Source organism: Physcomitrium patens, chromosome 3, assembly GCF_059467195.1.
Source record: "Physcomitrium patens ecotype Gransden chromosome 3, ASM5946719v1, whole genome shotgun sequence".
NCBI classification, from domain to species: Eukaryota; Viridiplantae; Streptophyta; class Bryopsida; order Funariales; family Funariaceae; genus Physcomitrium; species Physcomitrium patens.
The window spans coordinates 4,395,666-4,408,006 of NC_143412.1; the positions used below are offsets into that span (position 1 = coordinate 4,395,666).

At 35.4% G+C, this 12,341-nt stretch overlaps 1 protein-coding gene across 1 annotated transcript; it reads left to right on the forward strand.

The window, feature by feature from the left end:
- Positions 1–3,987: 3,987 nt before the first annotated feature.
- On the forward strand, positions 3,988–8,794 carry LOC112279524 (MLO-like protein 14). Its single transcript, XM_024514046.3, has 14 exons — positions 3,988–4,451; positions 4,661–4,718; positions 4,968–5,173; positions 5,329–5,445; positions 5,717–5,780; positions 5,969–6,063; positions 6,179–6,247; positions 6,347–6,432; positions 6,542–6,591; positions 6,727–6,767; positions 6,917–7,141; positions 7,298–7,429; positions 7,541–7,806; positions 7,943–8,794. Exons 1-14 carry the CDS (start codon positions 4,323–4,325, stop codon positions 8,031–8,033), a joined length of 1,629 nt encoding a protein of 542 aa, XP_024369814.1. The 5' UTR covers positions 3,988–4,322; the 3' UTR covers positions 8,034–8,794.
- Positions 8,795–12,341: the final 3,547 nt, after the last annotated feature.

The following is a 12,341-nucleotide window of genomic DNA, read 5'->3' on the forward strand; positions in this document are numbered from 1 at the left end:
GGTAAATATAACTTAAATATAAATTTTGAAGTTAATATTTAATATAATTTTAAAAATATCTATAAATAATATGAAATCTATAAAATCATCTTATTAATAGTTTAAACTAACATAGAAACAGATTTAAAATTATTCTCATTAAATTGGAATGATTTAAAATTATTGTTATAACAACTTAGACACAACTTGTGTCCTTGATTTAATAATTTTTTTTGAATGTCCAAGAATTTCGCAAAACATTTTAAAACAAAATCTGAGATTTTTTTTTGTAATAAATTGAATATTTTACAGAGAATAACAGAATGATATACATTTATAAATAAATATATAAGTTAGTTAAATTAAGTCCTTTTTTATTAAAGATTAGATAATTTGTAATTAAATATATTACTAATGAATATTATTGTCATTTTGAAGTAAGATATTGTTGAAGTAGGTCATATGATCAATATCTCAAATTCTTAGCTCTTATTTATGATAAAATTTCGTATTAATTTTTACATAATTTAGTTTTTGATGATTTAAAAAATCAAAATTAAATTAGATTTCTTGTTTATAAAAAAAATTCATGTAATAAGAAGATTTTAACAAGTTTGAATAATCTAAAAACATAAATACCTAAAAATTACATAAATTTTTGATTTGGAGTAAAATAATTAATTAAAAAATATAAATGATTTCATGTATAATCAACACAATGTCTTTTGAAATGTATAAAGATGTTATCTATAATTGACCGTAAAGTTGTTTAAATATTCTTTAAGTATAAATTTTTTATACATTAAAATATTAAATTAATATTTGTAAGTCCATATACTATACTATTACATTCAAATGTCTGTACCATATATAAAAATGATATTTTCATATTGGCTTATTTTATTTTTATTTTAAAAAATAATTACAGTTCTATTTTGAATCAACCTATAAGAATACTTTTTCTTGGTCCTGTTCTAATAGTCAAAAATATATTGGTAATAAATTAAAATTTTATATTATAAACATTGATTTGTAGTGAACCATCTTTTACATTGATAAACAAAATAAGTGTTTTTGGTGGTAAGTTTAAATGTCCAATAAAGAATATCTAAATTATTAATGATGTGTTGATGTAATATTGCAATTTTTTTTAAAACAAGTTATAAATTGGTCCAATTAAAAGTTGTGCTCCTTCTTGTATTTCCATTACACAACCATATGATAAATATTCAGATGATTGATCCACAATATGTTCTCATAAATCAAACACTAAATAAATTTATGTGAAACTATTATATGCCACTATTAACAATAAATAAATAAATAAATATATAGATTACAAGTACTGAATTTCCCTGTTGCAATGGTTAAAGGGATGAAAGTACATTAGTGTACAATATTTTATAAAATGCTGAAGAATTTGAGGAAGATAAACAATATCAACAACAATTCTATTAATACCAACAAACAAATTTTAGACAGGTGGGAAGAAAAGGAAAAATCTACATCGTGCAACCCAATAATAAAAGTAATCATTTACTGAGAGGAATGATTTTTCACCTTTCGAGGAAAGGTATAGAGGAGTAGATAATCCATAGAGAAAATTAGGACGAGGTACAGTTCCAGGGTAAGGAGTTAGAAATGCAAATCCAACAGACGATGCAGTCTTGTGAGGCAGGACGTTGTGAAGGAACTTAGTAGTTGCAATCCAATCTGCAATCACTTGGTCGTTAATTTGTAATGATGTGTTGTCTTTTAGCCAAATTCTTATTATAGAACACACTCATTCATTGTTGGATGTCAGTGTGCTAAGGAGTTAAGGCAGTTCAGCTTTGCAGCTCTAAAACCAGCTGGAACGGGAGCGCAAATCAACATGCCGTGTTTTTAAACCGAGCATGAAAGAAATGCTCAACCATGATCCATGATTGCAAAGCAAAAACTTTCTACTGGAATGGGTGACAAAAGACTCCATGTTGATAGACATAGTACTGGATCTTAATTTCTAGCATAGAGAGATACGGGACCACGACCATTTGTGCGGCTATGAAGAGCTGAGATTCCATGGGTGCTTCCTTGAGAATCACTTTCAGAAGGACTTCTGGGTCGAAAGGTCTTCTGTCGTCCGTTGATGGACAAGTGTTGTGGATGAGTGGAACTCAGAGCAAGCTCTCCAAGTCTTAATTATCAATCGTGAATCATCGTCGGTCAGTGCAGGATCTGCCAGCGTTTGCTCACCCAGCAGAACCAGCGTGGACGTGTAGAAAGTTCAGGCTTTACGATCGATCGCTGTCGTCCATCTTGTCGCCTCGAAAGTTAATAATTTATACTGTTCTTAAAAATCGATCCACAGGGAAGATTTTGCCCGTTGCGTAACACCTGTCGACCCTGGTAGAACTGTTACGGTTTAGTGCCTGTACAGAATTCGTAGAGAAATTACCCCAGAACCACCTAATCTTCACATTCCTCGACATAATCAACCTCGTATGCTTACCAGGAGCACACGATACAGCAATCCAGTGAAAGATCCACATGGGGTAGGCTGGTGTGACCACAACTAAAAATGGGCTGTAAGAAGTCTCCTATAGTCCCGGGCCCTGGCGGTACAGCGAGAGAAATAGAAACAACGTCTGAAGTTTCTCCGGGACTTTGGGAGCTCGCGTGCCACGAGTACCCAAGGAGATCGACATTGATGGAAACTCACAGCACAAGCGTTGTTACGCGTCGTAACGGAATTCAGCCATTCACTCTCTTCCTATGGATATAATATAAAATTAACAACACCATGCGATGTGGAGAGGGAATTCGGACTTGCAAGCGAATGTGATCTTTCCTCGAGACATGGATTTTTCCAGACATCTGGAACTAGTGTTCTGGGATCTGTCCGGGTGATGAGCGGTCACCTGACCAGAGAAGCAGATCCCCAGAAAGCCCACCAGCAACGTGAGATGGAGCTGAATATAGATATGAACTTTGGAAGCACTTCGCTGTATTTGGCATGGTTGAGTTGTCGCTGGACGATGCTAACTTTACACCTAGAATTTCTGGGTCATGCCTCAAACCGAAGACATTTTGCGAATAGTTTCGAATAAAGGTATGCCAACTTTAGTAACATGGAAGACATGACATGCCATCAATTGAGCATATATCTTAATTCTTACAGTCCTGGTGTAATTCACAATTTTAAAGACCTTGTGAGACCAGTGAGGGTACTGTGTCATTTGAATTCTCGGAAAGTGAAGAACAAACATTTGGAAGAACTTTTGGGAACCTAGCGTTTTCATAGGTATGTTTTCCTCGTGCTAAATTCAATTTCTGGTTACTGGTCCATCTATTCAAATTGTGCCTAAACCCATTTTATTCTGAATAGCTAAGTTGCCAGTTTGGTCGTCATCCAAACGCACGATCACGATTCTCTCGCTTATTAGCAACCCAGTGATTTGGATATTGGGAAATAATTTTGCATTTCGATGCGAATCAGGTGTCAGAGTTTGGGCGGGAGTGAAAGTTCTTAGCCAACCCCACCACCACTCGGCTTTGAACCAATCAAGCCCAGGGCGATATATGGTACCGAGGCGCTTTCATAGTGATGATCGTTGTCGGTCCGAGAAATTAAGCTGTGGCGAGCAAGTCTCCCGACTTGTTCATTGACTCCCCACTGTGGACCTGCGTCATGAGTTCTACATAGACAAGTCTTGGTTTGCGCGTCGCGGGTGCGACTGAGCTGAGGAAAATCTGTCGACCTTTTCTAGGTTTGAAGCTCGTGGACCATCCCTGGAGTTTCTACCTGCAGTATACTCACTGCTCCAGTGTGCAGTTCAAGAATTCGCCGAAGTTTCTACAGCGTTACCTTTCATCCCGGGCATGGATACGTGTGCTGTTTTCTTCTAATTTTTTCGTAACTGGGGTGTCATGAGAGCTTAGGGTCTTACGCGTTGGATTTGGGACGCACTCTCTGCGCTGCCAGCCTTACTTGAAGGACAAGGTCTTCTTGTGAATATAATAGCGCTTGGTGCGCAGCAGATTTCGCTAGTCCAGTTAGTTGGGTGCGGAACGACAACTCAGCCAATTGCGAGAAGGAAGGTGGTGCGAGTGGAGGCGCAGGCGAGAGTGGAAACATCCCCATGAGATTACTAGCTGTCTGGATCCTTCAGAAACTTTATGTCTACAGCAAGAGATACACGAGTTTTATGAAAGCTAAGAATCTCTTAGCGATTAGCTGGAGTTGGTAGCCTCACAACTTGTCACATCTATAAAGCAGTTTTAAGGCGAGCTGATCGGAAGGTGGACAACACAAAGACAGCAGCAAATTTGTAGAAAACTAGTCGCGCAAGTTGAATATCATCATGGCTGGTGATACCAATACCACTGCGAGAACGTTGGAATACATGCCCACCTGGGCGCTGGCTTCGGTAGCTGCGGTCTTCGTCATTATCTCCATTGCCTTCGAGCGCTTGTTGCACTCGCTTGGTCATGTACGTGGATGGCAGCGTTCCACTCTTTTCTACTTTCGGTATTCGTTGAGGGCTCTGCAAGGCTTATGCAGTACTATCGCTGCGCACATTTGCGACCTCACACCCGAAAGAATTTTATTCTCTTCAGACAGCAAGTACTGTGGATGTGCATTGTTAAAGACTGCGAACATGAATTTAATTATCACTTGCGTTACTCTTGTTGCTTGCAGTATCTACGGGAGACCAAGCGGAAACCTCTTCTTGCGGCCTTACAGAAGATGAAAGACGGTGAGTTCCTGATGCAACACTTGCCACCGTCTCTCTTATGGAGCTTTCAGGTCTTAGTGGAAAAAAAATGTCATTCATTATTAAGATAACAAATGGGAACTTGACAGAAATTTCAGAAGAAGTTTCCAACATGTGAAATTTCACCGAACATTTCTGCTTTAGCGTGAACTTGATAGATCTGTAACTGCTGCGACGAGAACGACCATTGCATGCGTGGTTTCTCACTCTGATTAAACGGGATTTGTGCAGAATTGATGTTGATGGGATTTATTTCGTTGACCATCACTATATTGCAAGATCCAGTGTCTAAATTGTGCGTTCCATCCTCCGCTTTCAACAAATGGACTCCTTGCGAACTTTCCGAGAGACCCACTGATGTGATAGCGCCTCCGAGTTCCGAACATAGCCGGAGACTTCTGGCTTCGGAGACATCCACAACCAATACTTGTAAAGAGGTACCAATTCCCTCCATATATTCCTCGCAAGAAAGTTGCTGTCACAATTCCTGTGCGCACTGTAAATGAATAAACTTATAAACTTAATTTCATCCCTTAAGATGTTCATAACCTCAAGTATGCTCCTGATTCTTACTGTACTTGTCACGGTGCAGGGTTACGAGCCATTTGTGTCACCCAACATCATTCATCAGCTTCACATCTTTGTCGTTGTTCTAGCATTGGTTCATGTGGTGTACTCCTGTCTGACCATGCTGCTTGCCTTCACTAAGGTAATTCCGTAAATCCACTAGCACCTACATGTCCTGTCGCATCTCTCAGCTTGTATTTTCAATGACAAGATGCCTGTATTCTTTCTTTCTAGGAGGGAATGCCATCTATATAATGAAAGAGGGATTTAGGAGTTGGTGGTGCTGTTTTAGGTGCATGGTAATCACGGTCACTCGTGCACATCTTTCAAGTTCCCTGATGGCAAATTTCCTGGCTCCCTCTGGACCTGCTTCTAACTATCTCGACGAAATTGGATGAATTTTTTTACATCAGGTCTATCGCTGGAGAGTGTGGGAGAACGAAGCGCACGACGCATCACGGAGAGTCACAATGCCAGGTTAGACGTTTTCTTAGTGAAGTATCTAGTTGGCTCGTCAATTTCTTATCGGCTAGAGTTTGTTTGATGTGCTCAGAATTCATAGCTAGCTCGGAACACCGTGTTTTCAGCAATCCACGCATCATTTTTTTTTTTTTTTTTTTTTTTTTTTTTTTATTAAGATGAATGGTTTGTGTGTCCTGGCGCAGAACTTGCACACAACATATTTCTTCAACGGCAGTCGACATTCGTTAGGTACCACACATCGAGGCCGTGGAGCAGAACCAGACTTCTTGTCTGGATGGTAAGTGCTCCTGCTGGGCAACGAATTATTGAGTTTCAGAATTAAGTCAATCCACGTTCAAAACTGTATTGATTTTCAATGGTACTTAAAGTGTGCCTGAAATGCATTGCAACAGGTTTGCTTCTTCCAGCAATTTTATATCCCTCGCTCCGACTACCTGACTCTACGACTCAGCTTCATCACGGTACGTACACGCTGAAATCAATTTTGTTTAAAGCGTTACCGTTTTATCTGTCACCAGTCGGGATTCTAACGCGTGGGTGTTACGGCTGTGCACTTGCAGACACATCGTCTTAAAGATGTGTACGATTTTCACGCATATATGCTGCGGACCATGGAAGACGAATTCGAAACCATTGTAGGCATAAGGTAATTGCAAATTCTTGTAGACATCAATCATATTTAAACTACTTCGCAGTTGATTGCAGAAACATTTGATCGACAATTGAGCTGACATTCTTTATCATTTTGCTTGCAGTTGGTGGCTGTGGTTTTGTGTTCTCAGTATATGGATCTTAAATATAGATGGTAAGAATCCCACCACAAGGATTTGAACCACGTTCTGCTGTACCGTTAGAGCATCAGATCATTTTACGGTTTGTTTCGTTCACATTAGGTGCCACATTACCTCATAGTGTTCAACTGTGGTAAATCAATGTGCAGGAACCCAGTTGTATTTTTGGACTTCGTTAGTGCCCGTTGTGGTGAGTGTCTGATACCTCTCTCAAACGATGCATAATAAATCAGTCTGCCGATGATTATTTTAGCGAAGATAAACCGCATGATGCAAAAAGCATGAAGTTGAGATGATTTCTGGTGTTGACATGTGAGTGATTGAATCATCAAATGGCAGATTATACTCGTCATAGGAACGAAGATGCAGCACGTTATCTCAACGTTAGCGTTGGAAATGAATAAGAACGATAGAGACAGGCCAGTCCCAGTACATTTGGTGCCAATCTTGCTCCAGCCTCGCGATCAGCTCTTCTGGTTCAATCGACCAAGGCTTCTCCTCCATGTCATTCACTTGGTTCTCTTCGAGACTGCCTTCGAATTTGCCACCTTCATCTGGCATGTGGTACGTTTCGTTTTCCATGGTTAATCTCATTTCAAGACATGTTGGTCAGAGTTGCTCGATTTTCGTTTGAATTTATCTGCAATTTTGATTACGTTTATGATTTTATCTAGCCAAAGTGATTTCACACTAATTAACCAAATTTTTTCATGGCGGCAGTGGCAATTTGGCTTCCACACTTGTCTCTTGGAGAAGAACAAAGCGTTTGTTGGGGGTCGTCTTGCCATCGGGTTGGCTGTGCTGCTCTTTTCCAGTTACAGCACACTACCACTCTACGCCCTTGTTACTCAGGTATGCCGTTGCTTTGAACCATACAAATATTTGGATTTTGTCGCACAGGCTATGATTATGTACGTCTTAGAAATGATCATTGACATAGAACTGCGTACTTGTGACTGCCAGATGGGCAGCAGCTACAAGAAAGCGGTTATGTCGAAGCATGTGGAGCGAGCTTTGCGACAATGGCACACGGACGCCAAAAACAGGCTGAAGTCGAATACTTCTAGCGTGACTGGTGACACGCCTGACAGCTCAATTCCAAGCTCCAGCGTCATCATCCATTTCAAATCGAAGTCGAACAACCGCAATATCTCGCCGTTAGGACGTAGTGGCAGGATCTCATCCACAGGGGATTTGTCGACCATGGAGGAAGGTTCTCTCTTTACTAGGTACATTACCAAGCCAAAACTCTTCCCAGGATCCTAATCTCCTTCACACTTTTGCAGTTTGGGCTTCACATTCAAACTTGTTAAAGATCCAGCCTCAAATTTCTGACGAATGTGTGCTACAATGTTTGCATGGCAGGAGTCCTGCTAGTACCACTACAACCAGCAGCACAGTGCCGTCATTGAGTCTGATGTCACCTACAACGCCGCTTGAAAGGGGAAAACACTGACCAACATTCGAGTAGGACCAATTCTACTGAACCGAATCGGACCTGTCAACGGAATTCAACCAACACCCTGTTTCAATAGCCCAACAACGACCTGTTTCAACACTGTGCTTTAATTCCGAATGTCCCACCCCGCTTTTTCCAAAGCCGAGTACTCAATCGTCAACGCTCCAGTGCAACCATTGAAGAGCGTCCACAATTCACAGCCGTTACACCAACTGATCATTTTTATCAGTACCAATCTGTTGACTATGGTTCAGACTCTCCCGGAGCTCAATCAACATTGCCATTAGCAGAACGAATAGCTCGGATCAGATCAGATCCAATGTAAGTATGTACGCAACTACTATTCTAGATACCACATTCCAAGGTTAGCATGTAATCTACTGCTTTTGTAGCTCGGTGGTCTTTGTCGAATACCAACCAACCTGGAGCTCATTTCACAGCATTAGTGATACTGGAACATGATGACTGCGACTAAAATTTTATCAGATTAGCGTTGGGAGTGGGGCGCTGATTAAGACGACCAGCTCCTCCTCCCCGCATGTAAACTAGAATCAACGTGAATCAACCTATAACTGTAAATGCAAAGAAGACATAGATTTACCAAGCTTCAATGTAGATGCCTCAATAATGTGTAGAGGTATCACGTCACCACATTCAAAGAAAGATCGAATAGTGGGACCGACTTTTCAGTTTTAGAATACTGAAAAGTCTAGAATACTGAAAAACCATTCCTTAAAAAAAAAACTGTTTATACTTTACGTGCCTTGTGGAAGAAATCATTCACCGCTATGAACCCAATGCTCTGAATTCAACAGTTGGTTGTGAGTACACAAAAATATTTTCACTTTTTTGAAAAAATAAGTTTTTATAAGAGTTCTTATTAAAAATAAGTTGAAATAAGTTTTTGGAACTTGTAGCATTGTAATAAAAATAGACATGAAAAATTTATTTTTTATACTTTATATATATATATATATATATATATATATATATAACTAAATTATAATTATTGATGAAAAATTATGAGTCACCAAAATTGATGAGACTAAAAACAATAAAGTATTTATTTATTAGGAAATAACAATTTTTTCATGAAGAAAAATATAAATCATTGTTTAAAAATATAGAAAGTAAATACTTTGTGCATACACATATATATATATATATATATATATATATATATAAGTCATTGAAATCATTTGAATTATTATTGAGAAAAAATAAGTATACTAGAATCTATAAAAATTTGTACACTTAAGAAAATTTCTTTTAATTTCATTAACATTATTAGTATTTTTTTCAGAATTTAATTATTCCTAAATCTTATTTAAGAATAAAAGTTCAAATGATATCTTTTTAGATATGAATAAACAAACTATATTAAAGATAACAATATAATAAGGAATTTGTAATAAAGATATATTGTAACTTATAAGAATCAAACTTTAGAGGTAGTAAAATAAAACTCAAATATGATGAAATCAAAGAAAAAAAATGATTCTTATCCATATTTATTCACTTGGTAAATCATTCTAGAATAATTAAATTTTGAGTTGTCAATTTCTTGTTTTTAAATGTTGAATTCTCAAAAGTAGCTACAATCTTTGCTTAAAATTAGAAGAATCAATTAAATTAGTCAAATAGTTACTCTCACTTATATAAAACAATTTACACTTACTTTTAATATTAGATTTTACCATTGTAGGAAAGTTAGGACTCACTGCCACAAAAAGAAAGGTCCATCAAGTTTTAGCCAAGTAATATTCTTAATATTTATATTAATATAATTGCCTTTATTTTTACTAAATAAAAAGTTACTTAATTTTAATTAAATTTATACATGGTATTAAAGCAAGGTTATTCAACTAATATCTTTCTTCCATTGTTGAATATTGGAAAGAAGTTAATTACATTGAATAGATCAAATGATAGACATAGACATAAGAAGACAACAATAAATTGAAACATAGCTGATATGGATCCTTAATTTTGCAATAGAAGATAGTTTATCTTTATCAATTTAGAAGAAGACATCAATATAAACCCATATTTCCTTTCAATATAAGTTGTTAGGCTCTCATAATTATAGAATGTGAAAATTCAAAGTTTAAACAAGCTTGAAAAGAAAGGATCTATGAAAGCTTGTAGAAAAATTAGCGAAAGACTTAACATTTGGATAAATTTTTATTGAGCTATTCAATTTGAGAGATCTTAGCATCCTTAGAAAACTTAAAAAATGCGCCTTCTCCAGTATATAGTAGTCAATAAGAGATAATATTTTTTTCTTTATTCTCAATATTTCTTGTACAAAAGAATATTGGAAGTACTTGCAATCAAAATATAATATCAAAAATAATATAAAAAAATTAGTAATTTAAGTCAACTTCTTCAACTTATAAGTTAAAGAAGGAAAAAGTGTGAAAGAATTCTTTACCAAAATGTAGATCTTAGTCAACTCCCTTAGCGACATAAGAAAACAACTGTCTAATATTATGATAGTCAAATAAGTTCTTAATTTTGTATTATCAAGCTTCAATAATTTTGTCAAAAATATCTCAAATTTACAAGACATGGCCACCTTTGATAATCTTACCAATTAGCTTGAACTATAGAAGACAAGAAAAAACAACAAATTTAAAGAAGCAAATAAAGAAGCTTTGGTAGTCCAATTTTAAAAGTTGTTTTGAAATTCTAAAATTTAAGATAACAAACACAAGAGATCAAATGGCAAATTTTTTATTCCATAGACAAAATAAAAATATTGTGGCTATTGCACCAAATAAAGGCACTAAGCAAGAGATTGTAGTGAGATTACTCATATACTACTAGCAACAACATCAAGCCAAAGCCATTATATCAATACAATTGACTATTAGAAGCAAGATAGTAATAAATATTCATCTTCAAAAGAAACTGATAATATGCACAAAGCTATCATCACCTCTTACATATTGTAAAATAAAGAGAAGAAAGACGAACTTATTTTGGAAGAAGAAAAAAAAGACAATAATGTAGTTGCCTTGATTTTTAAAGTTGCACTAACAATATTTGTTCTTAACAATAAAACATGGATATTTGACACCAAAGCAATCAAATATGTTATCAAGAATCCTAAATTATTCAACCAACTTCAATGTGGAAATAATTCTATTTCAATATGCACAGCTAGTGTATATTTATATCCAATATAAAAAAGAAGAAATTTCAACATGCATCGAGGAGAAGAAGAAGAAAAAGAATAATTACTGATATATTCTACATATTAATTATAATACAAAATCTTCTCTTTGTAGAAGAACTTATAAACATTGGTCTACTTGCATGCTTCAATGCTAAGCAATATCTCATAGTCATAAAAGATCTGAAACTACTAGTAGTTATAAGCAGCTTCAAAGACAATGAATCTAAAATTTAATATCTCTCACTAACAAATACAACCAACATCAATTTGAGTAATATACTCCTTGTTGAGTAAAACAAACAAGTGTAATTTTAGTATAGATGACTAGGCCATATTAAATATAAAAGCCTCTATCAAATAATCTCATAATAATTTGATAATTAGATTATTAAAGTTACTTTTGATAATAGTAATTTGTAAGATCTATGAAAAGAGATGAAAAAGTCAATAATTCTATCAAAAAAAGAACAACTTTTGAACTAAGCAAATTCTCAAAGTAATTTACTCAGATCTCTGCAAATCCATCATTTAAATATCAAAAGGTAATTTTTGCTACTTCATGATCTCAATTAACACTTTTTTTCTAAAAATCATAGCTCTATTTTTTAAAGAAAAAATCAAATTTCTTCTTTAAGTTTTAAGAGTATAAGGATACATTAAAAAAATAAACAAGCAAGAAGATCAAATCATTATAAATAGATAGATAGAAATACCTTTTTAAAAAATTCAAAGACTTCTACATACAAAATAATATTATAAGACAACTCACTATTATACTTATATTAGAATATGATGGTGTCCTAAGAAAAAAACTAAACTATCTTCAATAGGGCCCAAAGTATAGCTCAATAGATTAAATTACTAGCATCCTTCTGAGCAAAAATTATCAACATCACTAATTTTCTTGTTAATAATTCTCCTATCAAAGCCAATGTAAGGCTTACATTTGAACATGTATTCAATAATAATAAGCTTGAATTTTCTTTCTTCTTCACTTTTCGGCACAATTCATTTGTTTTTATTTCCAAAAAAGAGCAATAGTCAAAGTTGTCTCTTAGATCTAGCAAGTATGTATTGCATGGTTATGAAGACCAATTGAAATCATTTTAATATTATAATCTCCA

Coding starts and splice junctions, on each gene's coding strand:
- LOC112279524 (XM_024514046.3), top strand. CDS start 4,323: ATGGCTGGTGATACCAATACCACTGCGAGAACGTTGGAATACATGCCC. Junction 4,719..4,967: donor CTTACAGAAGATGAAAGACG/GTGAGTTCCTGA, acceptor GGATTTGTGCAG/AATTGATGTTGATGGGATTT. Junction 7,430..7,540: donor TCTACGCCCTTGTTACTCAG/GTATGCCGTTGC, acceptor TGTGACTGCCAG/ATGGGCAGCAGCTACAAGAA.